This window comes from Vombatus ursinus, unplaced genomic scaffold (assembly GCF_900497805.2).
Source record: "Vombatus ursinus unplaced genomic scaffold, bare-nosed wombat genome assembly UNPS02014798.1, whole genome shotgun sequence".
Taxonomy (NCBI): domain Eukaryota; kingdom Metazoa; phylum Chordata; class Mammalia; order Diprotodontia; family Vombatidae; genus Vombatus; species Vombatus ursinus.
In genome coordinates, this window is record NW_020954576.1 from 23,848,043 (window position 1) to 23,866,318 (window position 18,276).

At 36.5% G+C, this 18,276-nt stretch overlaps 1 protein-coding gene across 2 annotated transcripts in view; it reads left to right on the plus strand.

Moving 5' to 3' along the window:
* The window catches only part of LOC114049605 (serine/threonine-protein kinase MRCK alpha), a 410,500-nt gene that overhangs the window by 294,835 nt on the left and 97,389 nt on the right, over positions 1–18,276 (plus strand). For both annotated transcript variants that reach the window (XM_027870865.1, XM_027870866.1), the window contains exons 14-16: positions 60–170; positions 2,184–2,431; positions 14,429–14,534. In XM_027870865.1, the coding sequence (XP_027726666.1) occupies positions 60–170; positions 2,184–2,431; positions 14,429–14,534 (465 nt within the window). The remainder of the gene's footprint in view (positions 1–59; positions 171–2,183; positions 2,432–14,428; positions 14,535–18,276) is intronic.

An 18,276-nucleotide genomic window follows, 5' to 3' on the forward strand; every position in this document is an offset into this window, starting at 1 on the left:
ATATTATTTTTATTTCTGAATTATAAAAATGAAAACTTGCTATTGGTTTTCTTTTTAAGTTGGAAGTCCATGTAGAATCTGCAGTTGCAGAGGCATCTAAGGACAGGAAACTGCGTGAACGGAGTGAACAGTATTCTAAACAGCTGGAGAATGAATTAGAGGGATTAAAGGTCAGTATGCTTTGCTTTTTTTGAAGTTATTTACCTCTTTTTTCCCTTCAGATCTAGGCAAATGCTAGCTTATTGCCACTTTGGATGTGTAAGGAGAAACAAAGTGCTCCTAGTTCTTTGTTATGAAAAAGTAAGAAAAGTTTGGAGATTCTAGTCTATATGTGTATACATACATACATACACACACATATATATGTATGTATATATACACATACACATATAGAGAAAGAGAGATAGAGAGATGTTTGATTATGCATACCAAAGCATGTCTACAAATATGATATAGCATTGTGCCAGTTTCTGGTTATGTGGTACAAATGTACTTCTTGAATTGCATTTTAAAATATCAAGAAAGTTGTTTTTCCTTTAAAATTTCAGTTGTTTTATGTGCTGAATTTTAATCAAAAATACATTTATAGCATAAATCTGTATGTGGATATGCATGTGCATATACATTCAGATATAGATATGTAATTTACTATTTCTTAAAGAATATAAATAATGATGATAGAACTGTTGAGATTGTTTTATATAAGTAGGTTAGCATATTTAGGATGTTCAGGTGACTAAGGACCTCACTAAATTGCTTTGTAGCTCACCTACTGTATATCTGGTCCTCAAGTTAATTAGTAATTTAAATATTGGTACTAATAGTAAGTGGCACTTCTCTGTTAAGTAGACCTCTTTGTGCCACAGTGAAAAACCTCAGACTAAGAAAGGCATCCAAGAATAGGAAAGAAAAACTAGAAGCAGAAGGACCTGACTATGACAACTGAAAATGGAACTTGATATGGGTTTTCTCAGTCCTCAAGAACAACTTAAAATGTTTTGTCATGGCCTTGAGCTCCTGACAAAGATATTTGGAGAATATTTTGGACGATTTATTGGATTGGATTGGAGAGATTATTATTATTGGACAGATAACTTGGATAGAAAAAATATTAAAGCTTCAACGATTAATGTGATTATTCTCAGGTCTTTAACAGCATGGAAGGTTTAAGACCATAAGACTTATTGAGTAGTGTTCCTTACTGACCCAGATACTTGGATTTCTTTCTGTTCAGTTGAATTAGGTGCCTTCTGTGAACACTTTGCTTAACCCTGGAAAAGATGTGAAATTTTAAGATAATATGATTCGTGTACTCATCACTATGGTGATATGACCTATCTAGTTATCCCAAATATATACCATTTAGAAAATAATATTTTATTTATTTTGAATGATGATTCAACTACCTACACAAAACCTTTTATGTAGATTATCTTTCTTAATATATTTATTGCAAAGCAACTAGCTTTTTCTACTTGTTTCAACACTGTTTAGAATAAGTATGTATTTTTAGCTGAAATAATTTCTAAAAGCTGTGCATATATAGTGTTTATTTAGTGTTAAGGGCTATAAAGGGGTCCCCTGAATTTACCTTTTTGAGTTGCCATATTTTCCAGAAACATTGGACCCAGAGCATGTTGGAGGCTCTGAATATGTCAAGTACGAATCTCTCTCTGAGCTGACATATTATGTTGTTGCACCCCAAGCTAGACTGCCTGTGTGTCCTTGGGAGGCAAGACAGACACTTGCCAGTCTATGTCAGGCTGGGATAATACTTGTGTAGCTGGGGTCCTTTGCAGATAAGCAGACCCTCCTATCTTCACAGTCTAACAGTTTCCAAGGGAAAAGAATAAGGCTTTTGCTATCACCTTGCTTCTCTGCATGGGGTATTGTCTTGTCTTTTTTCCCATCTTTGTTGCACCATTCCCCCTCCTGTGTCACATCCCTTCTTAGTATCCCCTCTTCCCTTTGTCCTGCTATTATAAAAATGTAAACTTCTGTAAAGACTGGGAACCCTTTGGGTTCCACATGTGTATTCATTTGTGTTATAATAAACCTGGTTTTCACATAAGTCTTGTGATTTCCTGTTAGCATTAGATAAACATATGCCTGTCTTTATTGCAGAACTGAGTTGGTACCATTTCACTGTTCTGTTTGGTAAGAGTTCTCCGTTATTTTTCTAGCAAAAACAGATTGGTCGCTCACCAGGTATAAGCAGCATAGAACATCAGCAAGAGATAACCAAACTAAAGGCTGACTTGGAAAAGAAAAGTATCTTTTATGAGGAGGAATTATCCAAAAGGAATGTAATACATGCAAATGAAATTAAAAATCTGAAGAAAGAACTGCGTGATGCAGAAGGCCAGCAGCTTGCCCTTAAGAAGGAGATTATGATTTTAAAAGACAAATTAGAAAAGACCAGGAGAGAGAGGTAAGGACATCAATATGAGTTGGAGAGATATCGCATGCAATTTATGGTTATGAATTTACTGTCCTTGAAGGAGTAATATGTATAATTTTCTTTTAGAGCATTTGTTCCAATGTAATAGGAGAATCTATAAAACAAATTTTGTGTACCGGGCAAAGTTACCATACAAAAAAGAGACATTAATCTTACAGCTGGCGGGCAGGTGGGATTGCACATTAATTCATAAAATTACAAATTTTCAGATTTGAAAGAGAACTTAAGAGCCCATATGATCCTGATCCATATATCAGTCATTTCTACAAATATACTCATTGTGTGGTGACTTAGCTCTTAGTTAAAGACATCTAACAAGGGATGGGGAATTAGAGGGAGGCCCATAGCTTTCTCAGGTTGCCTATTCTACCTTTGTTAGATCATTCAACAGGTAACAAAAGTAGGTTTACCTAACTGCAACATTGATATTAGTAGATATTAATCACATCACACAAGTGAAATCCTCATATCTTTCTCAAATAAATTATCATTTACCCACCCAACCTCTACTCCCACCCATCCCTATCCCTAGTCTTATACTTTAACTGAAGTGTAAAATTTTGCATTTATCCCTATTAACATTAAAGCCTGTACACATCTTTTTTGATCCTGGCTGTTTCATTCAACATAATAACTTACCCTCCGAGTTTTTGTTTAGCTGCAAATTTTATACATATGCCATTCATCTCTTTTATTCTTTTATCTTAGTCATTTATAAAAAATATTTAATGTTGTTGAGTTGTTTCTAGCTATGTTTAACTCTTTGTGTCCCCCATTCAGGGTTTTGTTTTTGTTTTTTTTTTTTGGTTTTGTTTTGGTTTTGGGTTTTTTTGGCAGAGATACTGGAGTACTTTACCATTTTCTTCTCTGGTTCATTTTACAAATGAGGAAACTAAGGTAAACCAGGTTAAGTGACTTTCCCAGCGTGACAGAGCTAGCAAATGACTGAGGTCAGATTAGAACTTAGGTCTTCCTGACTCTAGGTCTGGCACTCTCTCCACTGCACCACTTAACTTCCAAAAAAAAAAAAGAAGTTAAATAGTGCAGAGCTAAGAACAGATCCCTAGATGGTGTGGTGGAAAGAGTGCAGGGCCCAGAGTCAGAAAGCCCGAGTTCAAATCTGACCTCAGAGATGTATTAGTTTTGTGACTGTAAAATGAGCTAGAGAAGGAATTGGCAGACCACTTCAGTATCTTTGCCAAGAAAACCCCAAATTCAGACACGACTGAAAACAACTGAATAACAACAACAACAACTAGATCCCTGAAACATTTCATTAGAGATCTCATACGAAATTAGATATATAACTGTTCATGGGTCCTCATGGTACTGACCATTTATAAAGTTTCAAGCCCTACCAGCTATACTTTTATCTCGCCTGGTTAACCCACAACTCTCCATCTGATCCACAAGAGTAACACTAGTGTCTTTGTCTCATACTTTCATAAAATCTAGGTAAATTATGTCTACAGCATTCCATTGCAACCTGTAAAACAAGAAACAAGGGAAGTCTGGCATGATCCATTCTTGAAAGTCATGTATGGCTGGCTTTTTAGTCATTTGGTAACCTTCACTTTAATAATACATTCTAGAATTTTGCCAGGCAGTAATCAGTTAAGTTCACTGACTGCAATGTGAAGATGACTCTCTTTCTATTTTTTAAAATTGGGGTAACATTTGCCCTTCAAGTTATTTTGTATCTTTTCCATTTTCATTGTTCTGCCCAAGATCAGTGACTGACTCAGAAATCACTGAACATATTTGACCTGATCCTGGTGACTTGAACTCATTAAGGACAGCAAAGTTCCCTCTTGGTGTCCCTATTTATTTTGGCTAGCAATTCCTTATTAGCTAGTTTTGTATTCTTTCCAATTCAGATTATTCCCCTTAGCAAAGAAAATAAATGAAATAAAAGTTCTGCCTTCTCTCTGTTATTATCATTTTGATCTATGTCCAGATTGCTACAGTTTTACCCCTACTTTGATCTGTTTCTTTTTCCCAGTATAGCTAAAAAAAATTTTTTTTTTTGTTATCCTTAGTATTCCTTGCAAGTATCAGCTCATTCTGACCTATTTAATGTTTTAAGCTGAGGTCCAGAAACCCAAATGCTGCCCTCAGATACAACCTTCTTAACTGTTTATTTCCCAAATCTGCCTTTGTAAAGCTCATACCTTTGATCAGTACCAGTGATGAAAATACCATCTGTAGTCCTAAGGTCTTCAATTAACTCATGGAACAGAAAACATCTTCTGTCTATCAGACTATGAAATCTTGAAAACTGAGACCTTAGTTTGCCCTAAACTTATTAAGCCAAATGGATGCTTTTTGGTCTATCTTCCCAAAGTCATTTCCCTTATTCAATAATTAAGTTGAGGAATTGCCAAATTTCCAATTTTTAGCCACCACAAAAGAGCTGCTATAAATATTTTTATACAAATATATAATTTTCCTTTTCCTTTGATCTCTCTGAAGTATAGACTTCATACAGTGGTATGACTGGGTCAAGAGTATGCAAAATTTTATAGTCCTTTGGGCATAGTTAACTATCCAAATTGTTCTCCCGAATGGTTGGACCAGTTCACAACTCCACCATAAGTTCATTAGTGTATGTACTTTTCCTTATCCCCTCCAGCAATTGTAATTTTTAAAAATTTTTTAATAAATTCATTTATTTTTAGTTTTCAACATTCACTCCCATAAGATTTTGAGTTCCAAATTTTCTCCCCATCTCTCCCCTCCCTCCACCCAAGATGGCATGTAAATTGATATAGGCTCAACATACATATTCATATTAAACCTATTCTCACATCAGTCATGTTATATAGAAGAATTAGAATCAATGGGAGAAACCACGAGAAAGAAGAAACAAAAAAGAAAAAGAAAAAAAGAGAGAGAGAGAGAGCAAATAATATGCTTTGATCTGCATTCAGACTCCATAGTTCTTTTTCTGGATATGGACAGCATGTTCCATCATGAGTCTTTTGGAATTGTCTTGGATCCTTGCATTGCTAAGAAGAGACTGGTCTGTCAAAGTTAGTCATCACACAATGTGGCTGTTCCTGTGTACAACATTCTCCTGGTTCTGCTCATTTCACTCAGCATCAGTTCATATACATTTTTCCAGGTTTTTCTGAAGTCTGCCTGCTCATCATTTCTTATAAAATAATAGTATTCTATTACATTCATATACCATAACTTGTTCAGCCATTCCCCAAGTGATGGGCATTCCCTCAATTTCCAGTTCTTGGCCACCACAAAAATGTTTACTTTTTTTATGTTTCTTTCGAGTCTTGTGTTTGAATGTCAGATTTTCTGTTCAATTCTGGCCTTTTCATCAAGAATGCCTGAAAGTCCTCTCTTCTGTTATATGTTGATTTTCCCCTTGAAGGATTACTACTCAGTTTTGCCAAGTAGGTTATTCTTGGTTGTATTCCTAGCTCCTTTGCTTTCTCAAATATCATATCCCATGCCCACCAATCCTTTAGTGTGTAAGCTGTTAAATCTTGTGTTATCTTGACTGAAACTCTGTGTTATTTGAATTGTTTCTTTCTGGCTGCTTGCAATATTTTCTCCTTGACTTGAGAGCTCTGAGATTTGGCTATAATATTCCTAGAAGTTTTCATTTTGGAATGTCTTTCAGGTGGTGATTGGTGGATTTCCTGGATAATTTCTTGAAATATGATGTCTAGATTCATTTTTTGATCATGGTGTTCAGGTAGTCCAATAATTCTTAAATTATCTCTCCTTGATCTCTTTACCAGATCAGTTAGTTTCTAATAATATATTTCACATTTCTTTTTATATTTTTTTCTTTCTTTTGACTTTGTTTTACTATTTCTTGATGTCTCATAGAGTCATTAGCTTCTACTTTCCCAATTCTGATTTTTAAAGAATTATTTTCTTCAGTGAGCTTTTGTACCTCTTTTTTTCATTTGGCCAATTCTGCTTTTTAAGGACTTTTTTTCTTCGTTGAATTTTTGTGACTCTTTTACCATTAGGCCAATTCTGTTTTTTAAGGTGTCATTTTCTTCAGTATTTTTTTGGGGGTGGCCCTCTTTTACCAAGTTGTCAATTCTCTTTTCATAATTTTCTTGCATCACTGTCATTTCTTTTCCCATTTTTTCCTCTGCCATTCTTATTTCTTTCCTTAATTCTTCCAGGAATTTTTGTTAGTCTTGTGTCCAATTAGCATTTTTTTCTTTGAGACTTTGCTTATAGCTATTTTTATGTTGTTGTCTTCTGAGTTTGTGTCTTGGTCTTCCCTGATGCTAGAGTAGTTTTTTATGTTCAGGTTCTTACTTTGTTTTTTGCTCATTTTCCCAGTCTATTTCTTGACTTTTTTACTTTATTTTAAAGTCGAGTTCTGCTCACTTAGAGGTAGGGAAGCACTGTCCCATTCTTTAGGCTTTTGTGTGCTGCTGATTTTTTTTTGTTTTTGTTTTTTTGTTTTGTTTTGTTTTGGTATTAATTAATTTATTTTGATTTATCAACAATCACTTCCATAAGCTTTTGAGTTTTAAATTTTCCTCTCCTTCCTTCCCCACCTCCTCCCCCAAGACGGCACACAATCAGATGTAGGCTATACATATATATTCCTATTAAACATATTTTCAAATTAATGATGTTATAAGTAACAATTAGAACCAATAAGAGGAACCACAAGAAAGAGGAAACAAAACACAACAGAAGAAAAAAAGTAGCAAATATTATGATTCAAACTCCATAGTTCTTTCTTTGGATGTGGATAGCATTTTCCATCATGAGGACTTTGGAGATGTCTTAGATCCTTATATTGCTGAGAAGGGTTTATTAAGTTTATCAATATTAGTCATTACACAACGTGGCTGTTACTGTGTACAATGTTCTCCTGGTTCTGCTCACTTCACTCAGCATCGGAGCATACAAGTCTTTCCAGGTTTTTCTGAGATCAGCCTGTTCATCATTTCTTATAGCACAACAGTATTCCATTACATTCATATATCACATTCACAGTTATGATTACTATCTGTGTCTTTCTCTCCATCCTTTTGCCCCCCCGTTTCTGCTTTTCTTTCTCCTTTCTCCTTTTCCCTCCTCACTAGTGTTTTGCTTTTGACAACCACCTCCCTCAGTCCCACCTCCCTTCTATTAACCCCCTCCCTTTCCTTCCCCTTTACCTTTACTACTTCTCTCCCTTCTATCTCCCTTCCCTTTTCTTTCCTCTTTTCCCTCCTATTGCCTATAGGGCAAGTTAGATTTCTATATCTAAATGGTTATGTTATTCCCTTCTTGAGCCAAATCTGATGAGAGTAAGGTTCAAACAATGGTCATCTCTCTCCCTTCTTTCCCTCTGCTGTAATAGGTTTTTGTGCCTTTTCCTGTAATATAATTTATCCTTGTCTGCCTCCTCCTTTCCTTTTCTCTCAGTACATTTTCTTAGGTCAGATTAATCTACTTACTTGGATCCATTTAACCCACTTGATTAGATTATTTTTTATTATTATATCAAAATCAATTTATACCCACCTCCTTTATGTATACCCTTTGAACATGGTGTAATAACAATACAATTCTCAAGTTACAAGTGTCAACTTAAGTAATTGGCTGAGATCATGAGCAAGCAGTGCAGAAAGAGTGAGACCATGGAATATTACTTTGGTGTCAAAGAAGATCAAAACATACAATCAGAAGGAGACAACAAAGTCAAAACTGCTACATCCAAAGCCTCCAGGAAAAATATGAATCAGTCCCAGGCCTTGGAAGAGCTCAAAAAGGATTTTGAGAAGCAAGTAAGAGAAGTAGAGGAAAAACTGAGAGTGATGCAAGAAAATCATGAAAAACAAGTCAACAGCTTGCTAAAGGAGATCCAAAAAAATACTGAAAAAAATAACACCTTAAAAAATAACCTAACCCAAATGGCAAAAGAGGTCCAAAAAGCCAATGAGGAGAAGAATGCCCTAAAAAGCAAAATTGGCCAAATGGAAAAGGAAGTCCAAAAGCTTACTGAAGAAAATACTTCCTTAAAAATTAGAACGGAGCAATTGAAAGCTAATGACTTTATGAGAAATCAAGACACTGTAAAACAAATCCAAAACAATGAAAAAATAGAAATGTGAAATATCTCATTGGAAAAACAACTGACCTGGAAAATAGATCCAGGAGAGAGAATTTAAAAAATTATTGGACTATCTGAAAGCCATGATCAAAAAAAGAGCCTAGACATCATCTTTCAAGAAATGATCAAGGAAAACTGCCCTGATATTTTAGAACCAGGGGACAAAATAGAAATGGAAAGAATCCACTGATCTCCTCCTGAAAGAGATCTCCAAAGGAAAACTCCTAGGAATATTGTAGCCAAATTCCAGAGTTCCCAGGTCAAGGAGAAAATATTACAAGCAGCCAGAAAGAAACAATTCAAGTATTGTGGAAACATAATCAGGATAACACAAGATTTAGCAGCTTCTACATTAAGGGACCGCAGGGCATGGAGTATGATATTCTGGACAGCGAAGGAGATGGGACTACAACCAAGAATCACCTATCCAGCAAAACTGAGTATAATCCTTCAGGGGAAAAAATGGTCATTCAGTGAAATAGGGGACTTTCAAGCATTCTTGATGAAAAGACCAGAGCTGAATAGAAAATTTGACTCTCAAATACAAGATTCAAGTGAAACATGAAGAGGAACACTGGAGAAGCTCCAAAATCACTGCAAAGGATTTGGCATTATGATCCATATAGGACAAACCATGTAGGTGAAGAATGTTTATTAGCGTGACAATGAGTTAAATGGATAGTCCATAGAGACAGTTCATCAGTACATGTCTCTTTAATGGATGCTGCACTTGGACAATGAACTAGGTCTAAAATTGAATGAAGGGAAAAAATGGTCTAGATTGCACTTGGAAAATTGCATGGCAGTTTCAATGACCTCATTACTCTCAGGGACAAAATCCTAACTCTTTAATACCAGTTCTTCTGATATAAAAGCCTGGTAAAGCCACATGGCTACAAATAATGGAACTCTGGGCAGAAGAATAGCTAAAACTTCAAGTTAGTCAACTGACAGTGTAAAGATGAATTATGGGCATTTGAAAATATCCTCAAAGAAATGAATGATTAGAAGAATAAGTTAATCTATCACCACAAATGAGCAAGGGATAACAAAGGAACACCCTCCATGAAGTATTGGAACCCAAACAATGTCAAGATAATACCACAACATCTTGAGTGGATCCCTTGTAGGGAACTTGCAGAGGACCACACATGGACAAAAACTGAAAAGCATAAGAAGGCATGGATAGGTTGTGCAGGAAGCACCCTCATCAGTGAGATCATGGAACAGTTGAAATGCTGAAAGCCAAAGTTTTCTTCTAAAAAAAAAAATAAGTCCCTGGAATCTTTAGAATGCAAACTCTAATATATGTGTTTATAAGAAAAAAAAGTTACAAGTGTCATCTTCCCTTATAGGGATGTAAACAGTTTGTCCTTATTAATAACATGTTGTTTCTTTCTGTCCCATTTACCTTTTTATGTCTCTCTTGAGTCTTGTGTTTGAAAATCAGATTTTCTGTTGAGCTCTGGTCTTTTTATCAGGAAGGTTTGGAAGTCCCCTATTTCATTGAATATCCATCTCCTCCCCTGAAAGATCATGCTCATTTTCGCTGGGTAGTTGATCCTTGGTTGTAATCCAGGCTTCTTTGCCTTGTGGAATATCATATTCTACATCCTATGGTCTTTTAATGTAGAAGCTGCAAGGTCCTCTATAATCCTGACTGTGGTTCCATGATATTTTGTTGTTTTTTGTTTTTTTGTTTTTTTGGGGTTTTTTTGCTTAGGCAGTTGGGGTTAAGTGACTTGCCCAAGGTCACACAGCTAGTAAATGTCAGTTGTCTGAGGCTAGATTTGAACTCAGGTCCTCCTGATTCTAAGGCCAGAGCTCTATCCACTGCACCACCTAGCTGCCCCGATTCCATGATATTTCAATTGTTTCTTTCTGGCTGCTTGCAATATTTTCTCTTTGACCTGGTAATTTTGGAATCTGGCTACCATATTCCTTGGCGTTTTCAATTTGGGATCTCTTTCAGGAGGTGATTGGTGAATTCTTTCTATGGCTATTTTACCCTCTGGTTCTAGGACCTTAGGGCAGTTTTCCTATATGATTTCCTGAAAGATGCTGGCCAGGCTCTTTTTTTCATCATGATTTTCAGGTAGACCAATAATTTTTAAATTGTCTCTCCTGGATCGATTTTCCAGGTCAGTTTTTTTTTTACCAGTGAGATATTTTATGTTTTCATCTATATTTTCATTCTTTTGTTTTTGTTTGACTGATTCTTGCTCTCTCATAGAGTCATTAGCTTCCATTTGCCCAATTCTAATTTTTAACAAATTGTTTTCTTCTATTGGATTTTGTACCTCCTTCCCCATTTGGCCAGTTGTATTTTTTAGGGACTTGTTTTCTTTGGTGTACTTTTTTTTCCAGTTGGCCAATTGTATTTTTTAAGGATTTGTTTTCTACAGTTAATTTTTGTCCTTCCTTTTCCAAGCTATTGACTCTCTCTTGCATACCTCTCATTTCTTTTCCATTTTTTCTTCTACCTTTCTCATTTGACTTTTAAAATCCTTCTTGAGCTCTTCTAAGAAAGGCTTTTTAGGCTTCAGACCAGTTCATATTCCCTTTTGAGGTTCCAGATGTGGGTTTGTTGACAATGTTGTCCTCTTCAGAATTTCTGCCTTGATCTTCATTATTCCCATAATAAGAATCTATCATTTGTTTCTTTTTGCTCATGGTGTTTGCTTATTTCCTGGCCTTTGAAGAGGTTGAGCTCTTCTGCTGGGGAGCAGAGGGCACTGACCCAAGCTTCTTGTGTTGGGAGCCTAGGGCCTGGTCACTGGCTTTGTGTGCTGGGACCTCTAATGCTGGCAGTTGGAGGCTGTAGGGTTTTTTGTTTTTTTGGTTTTTTTTTTTTTGCTTAGGCAGCTTACCTGGTGTTGGGTTGGAATCAGCAACACTGGCACTCTAGGGGTAGGATTGGGTAGTCTGGCCCCTGGAGTTTGCCTGCTTTTCCTTTCCTTTCACTTTCCTCAGCTCCTTTCAGATGGATGTTGCAGGACGTTTATCTGCCTGGGGACCCTTGGAGCATTGTTTCCCTTAGTTTTGCTGAGGCACTGGGAGACCCAGTTGCTGTAGAATGCCAAGACACCCAGTGGTTTTCCAAGCTGGTTTCCACCAGTTCTCCCCGCCCCCCCCAGACACCCAAGGGTCCAGGTGTTTAAGTGCTCCACCACCTGGGTTTCAGGATCTCCTCCCAGTATGCTGAGATGGGGCTTTCCGCTAGCTTGCTGGGATGCCTCCCATTCTGTACTGCTCCCCTTCCCCCAGGGCAGTAGGGGCCTTTCCTGTTAATCCCTCAAGCTACCTGGGCTTCTGGACTGCTGCATCCCATCTTTCTTCTGGTTCAGCTGTTCTAGAGTGTTTCCTGGGGTTATATTTTTCTGGGCTTTCAGAGATTAATAAGGGAATGTAAGAGCAACTTACTTCTTACTCTGCCATCTTGGTTTCCGGAAGTGGAAGTCTGCTGCTGTTTTCAGAGTTAGTTCTAGGGGTTTGCAAGTTTTCAGTGCTTCCAAGGTGGTATGATCTTTGGAGAGCTGTGGTCGTTGCTGTCATGGTCTGCACTCTTGTCTCTACCCAGGAAGGGCCCCTACTTCCCTGCAGCTACAAGCAGTGGCCCTCCTCATGACCCTGGGACTGTGACCATGATCCCAACTCTCCTGTAACCACAAGCTCTAGTGCTCCTCTTGGCCTTAGAATTGTGACTGGGTCCCCTGCTTGCTGTAGCCACAAGTGCTAGTGCTGTTATCTGCCTTGAAACTTCAAGCAATGTCCCTGTTCCCTTGTGATGGACCACAAACACTCCTCTTTCCCTTGGAACTGTGACCTAGAACTCTTTATGAGCAGTAATGTTGCCAGTCAGCACCAGCAGCACCCAGAGCCAGCAAAGCGTCCCTTGTAATTTCTTTTGAATAGGTGTCTTACTTCTATGTTCTCTGGGCTGAGAGCCCGCAAACTTCTTGTTATGCTTTTGCCACATTCCCTAAGGCCTAAAGTGTTGCTGCCACCTGTACTTGCCTCCACCCTGATGTCACAGACTTCTCTTGCCAACCTCCCAGGTTGTCTTAGGCTAGAAAAATCTCTCACTTTGATCATTTATGTCTCTGCTGCTCCAAAATTTGATTTGAGGTGTTATTTTAAAATCTTTTGGAAGGGAATATTCGAATAATTCTGGTGCCTCTACTCTGCCATTTTGGCTTTCTTTCTTAAGTGTTTAATAAATACTTGTTGACAAGGGGGGAAAAACTTATGCTTATGTCACATACTACATATCCCAAAATATATTTCTCAGTTAGAGTGTGTATGTAAGTATATGAAATGTTAATACGACAAGCTCTGGGGAACTAGGTCCATAGTTTCTTTTTCAGCTTCCATGTCATCCTTGCCACTTCTTAGAGACTCCAATTTTACCATGAATTTGAATCACTTATATGATATAATATTCAATCCCTTAACTTTTTTTCCATGATATTTTTGTTACAGTTAATCATATTTTTCACAGATACAGAATCTACTCTCTAGGGTTTCGATGGAGTCTATATGTTTGTTGTTTGAACTGATTCATAGAATCTTCTATTCAGAAGGGAGAAAAGATATCTCCTTCATTTTGTATAAGAGAAAATTTAGTCTCAAAGATAGTGACTTGCTCAAAGTCATATATGTAGTAGAGCTAATCTTCAAACCATGATGCTTCTCTCTGTCTCTCCCTCTCCCTCCCCCTCATACACATGCGCACACACAGACATGGAGAAGGTGTGTCTATGCATGCAGTTTTCTGTAGCCTCTGCTTCTTTATCTGTCATTTTCTTTAAGTTTGAAAGATTTTGTATTCTTTTGGATTTGTTCAGTATTTAGCCACATAGCTGATTTACACTGGTAGAGTTCTTCACTAGGAGTTTCTACCACAGATATAATTGTAAATCTGGTCAGAAAATATACACACACTTGCACACACTCCCTGTTTTGTGCTCAGCAGTGGATAAATGTTTTATATGTACATGAACATGCTGTATATGTGAGTATTTTTGTGTATTTTATGTGTATATATATCTTTTATATGGTATCAAGAAAAAAAGGGATTTTAGAATTTTAATTCATACTTCACTATAATGATGTCTTTCCAATGTTATCTAACAGTAAAATATTTTTTGAAATTAACATAGCAAGATTGTCTAAACTAAGAATTAATTTTAAAATTAATACTAAAATAACATTCGTGATTAAATTTAGTAAAATTGCAGATTGGCTTAGAAAAGCCTAATATGTTTCTTTAAAGTGTTCTTTGAAACCCTGCTTACTCTGACTTATGTTGAAGACATTTTTAAAAGCCACAGCTGCCTTGTATTTTATTTGTAGCTATCCTGTATAGACTTGTGGTACATCTTGTTTCCTCGAGAAAATGTGAGTTCCTTGAAGGCAGGGCCTCATTTTATTTCTATCTGTGTATCTGTCAGTTCTTAGCACAGTGCCTGGCACAAAGGAAATGCTTGTTGAGTTAATGGTAGCTGTGTGGCCATAGACGTATCTTAGTTCTCCAGGTGACACTTTAAAAGTCTCTAAGTTAAAAATGAGGTTCTGCTCTCTCTCAGTAGTGGGAGTTTCATACCATGAGTTTCTGTACTGATGAAATTACAGGTCTATTCCCTCATCCCTAAAAAGACTATGATGTGCTTTCCTAGACACCAAGAAAATGTTGTTGTTCATATAGTAATATCTCATTGCAGTAATTATTATGTTCTAATTTCTAACAGTATTTTCATCTGTGAAACAGAAACTCCCATAAAAATAGTTTTCTTCAAATTGTTGGCTTATATTAATGATATGACTATTTTTTCTTTTTCTTTTTCTTTTTTTTTTTTTTGGTAATTTAATAGCCAAAATGAAAGGGAAGAGTTTGAAAGTGAATTTAAACAAAAATATGAACGAGAAAAGACTCTGTTGACTGAAGAAAATAAAAAACTCTCAAATGAGCTTGATAAGGTGAGTGATTCAATCCAACAAATATTTGCTGTTGGTGTTTGTCCTTCCTTCTCCAAGAGGACTATGACATGAGGGAGGTGAAGCCATGACATGCAAGTGAATTCTGTGCAAAGTCACCAGCCTGACTTTCTCCTCTGGAGACATCTGAGTCCAATGGCCAGATAATGGATCAGGACAACTGGAGATGTCCCAGGATACAGTGGAGGACCTTGGCCTTTTCAAACTAAGGTCTTTAAGAGGTCTCAGTTTGATTGAGGCAGTTGCCCATTCAGTGATTAAGGCTTAGCAGAATGAGGCAAAGAATTGCCTCTTAAAAAAAATAGATTTGGGAGGGGAATACCCTTAGAGTTGCCGGCTGAAACAGAAACAATTGTTATTTACATTCATTCTGAGCCAATCAGGGCCCAAACAGTGACCAAGTAGGGCTTGGTCTGGGACCAGAGTGATTTGGAGTAGGCTGGTCTTTAAGAGAAAAAAACAAAACAAAATGAAAACGTTTCAGAGATTAAAAATTACATTCCCTTTGATCAGAACACTGGTAGATAAAAGTCATGGAAGTATAGATTTATGTTAGGCATCCTTTTTTTTTTTTTTAAAGGAAAACTTTCCCTTTCAGGGCCAAATTATTTTCTTGGAATAGACAGTCTCCCCCATATCAGAACAGTTCAAGGTTGTAAGATATGTTTATATTTCTTTATCCCTTCCACTTTTTTACAGTTTTATACATTCTCTCATTTCTTTTCTTTCCATTTTGTTTCATACAACCTCATTTTCTTCTGGGTAGGACTAAAACACTTGAGCAAGAGTAGATTTTTGCAGAGACAGCCTTGATGAATCATGAAGATGTAAAAGTAGGATAATGGGGAAATCTTTGAAAGTGATCTAGGCCACCCAGCAAAACTGAGTATAATCCTTCAGGGTAAAAAATGGTCATTCAGTGAAATAGGGGACTTTCAAGAATTCTTGATGAAAAGACCACAGCTGAATAGAAAATCTGACTTTCAAATACAAGACTCAAGTGAAACATGAAGAGGTAAACAGGAAAGAGAAATCTTAAGAGACTTATTAAGGATGAACTGTTTACATTCCTGTATGGAAAGATGATATTTGTAACTCATGAGTCCTTTGTCAGTATTAGGGCAGTGGGAGGGAAAAAATTATATGTATGTATAGATAGATAGATAGATAGATAGATGACACAGGGTGAGTTGAAGATGAAGGGGTGATATCTGGAAAATAAAATTAAGGGGGGAGAGAGGATTATGCTGGGAGGAGAAAGGGAGAGAGATAGAATGGGGTAAATTATCTCACATGAAACAGACAAGAAAAGGTTTTTACAGTGGAGGGAAAATGGGGGAAGGTGAGAGGGTATGAGTGAATCTTACTCTCATAGGATTTGGCTTAAGGAGGGAATAACATACACAATGGGGTATGGAAATCTATCATACCCTATAGGAAAATGAGGAGAGAAGGGGACAAGAGAGCAGGGGGTTGATAGAGGGGAGGGCAGATTCAGGGAGGGGATAATCAAAAGCAAACACTTCTGAGGAGGGATAAGGTCAAAAGAGAGAATAGAATAAATGGGGGGTAGGATAGGATGAAGGGAAATATACTTAGTTTTTCACAACATGACTACTGTGGAAATGTTTTGCATTACTACACATCTATAACCTGTATTGAGTTGCTTGCCTTTTCAATGAGGATGGGTGGGGAGGGAGGGAGAAAATTTGTAACCCAAAGTTTTAAAAACACATGTTAAAAAAAAAAAAGCACAAGAAGGAAAAAAAAACAAATACCCTCTAACTTTAGAAACCTAGATAATTATTCTGGAACTTACAGTGTTAGAAATTTGGGGTGATAAGAGGTTAAATGACATGTTCAGGGTCACACAACTAGCATATACCATAGATGGCACTTGAACCTAGACAACATTCCTGAGTCTGAGCTAGCTCTCTATCCCCTGTGCTTTCACTATGCTGTCTCTTATGCTTTCTCCCCTATGCGTTTCAGTTAGGTAACCTGCAAATAATAAGTGCCCTGTGATTTTAAAACATTTCATAACAATTGGCTTTCAAATACTAAAACACATCTGTAATCTCATTGATTTAGAAGTTACCAAGGTATCTCCATGGAGCAATGAATTGTGCTCTGGACTGGAGGCAGGAAGACTTCAAACCTGGCCTCAGATACTTACTAGCTGAGCGACCTTAGGCAAGTCACTTCACCTCTGTTTGCCTCAATTTCCTCAACTGTAAAGTTGGGATAATAACAAATCTTACTTACCAGGTTGTAATGAGGATCAAATGAGATAATGTTTGTAAAAAGAACTTATTACAGTGTCTAGCACATCATAGTAGTTGGTCAATAAATTCTTATCTCCACTGATAAAAATCACAACCCATCCTTGTCTATTTATCCAAAGTGATCTATGTTCTTCTAAAAGGTGTCCACAAGTAGTGTACTCCATGCACAGAAAATCTTCCTTATTTTCTCCCACAATCTCAAAGGTATCAGTAGAGACTGGTCCAATCATAAAATTCCTTGATAATTTCCTTTACCATTGTTCTTTATTTGAGCTCTTTGTTGGTTATAAATTGCAGTCTGTTTATACCCACTAAAAAAAAAAAAGTGATCCAGGCTCATGAAATAAACCATCAGCTACTTGGTGGGATTTTTTTTACATCTAGTTCGTCTTCAGGTAGTATTGGTATACTTTTTAGGTTTTGGACATGTCACTCTGAAATGGAACAGAAATTTTTACAGGTAGGCCCCAATTAATGCAAAATATGAATGCCATAAGTTGGGATAATGAATCACATGTATTCAAATTTGCAATATATGAAGTTATAATTATGTGAGTTTGGGTTCCTCTTAATGGAAATATGCAGTACAAATCGTAATAATGCAGTAACATCATTGAATTTATTATTTGTAGTAATTGGGACCTAACTGTGTAGTGCTAGCTGCATACTGCTAAAATTTTAATAAGGAAAGATTGTATTTTGACATAAAAAATTTTTTTTAACATACTATATGGCTTTCAGTTCTCTACTTTCAGACATCATGACTGATTTAATTCAAGAAACAGTTATAAGTGCGTACTATGCAAAATGCTTAACAAACAACTGTGATGCTATCAAAGAATTTAGTTTAGTAGTCTAAACTGGCTCATTTCCATTTTTGTCCCACATACCTTCTCTTCTCCCACATTTACTTCTTTTGACTATTTAATTTTCCAAACTTCATAAAACATTACCTGGCTTGTTTTGCTGAAAACAACTTGAGAAGAAATATTAATGTATATGGTAACCTCCTGTGCAACTAAACCGCATAGTATTTTGAAAGATAACAAAGCCTCAAGCAATGCCTTAAATAAATTTAAAATTAAATGATTTATGTGAATTTTAAGACTTTTTAGAAGCAAACCTTGAAGTTTTTAAACAAATGTGAAACTAGTAGTTTAACTAGATAAAAAAAAGCCTAGTTTCTCTTTCAATTAGTTAACATGTATATACCTGTTAATTACCACAGAGTTGGAGATTTGTCTTATAAGCTCAAGAGTTACATTGAGATCAGAAATTACACATTACAAGATGATTTCACTTGGAATCACTGTGGTATAATTAGAGAGTGCAGAGAAACAATCTGAAGTGATATAATGTGTAGTAAAATTGAGAAGAAAACTGGTCAGTTCCCCAGTTGAGTTAACAGCCAGTTATTCCATTTCATTGCTAGTTTTTAC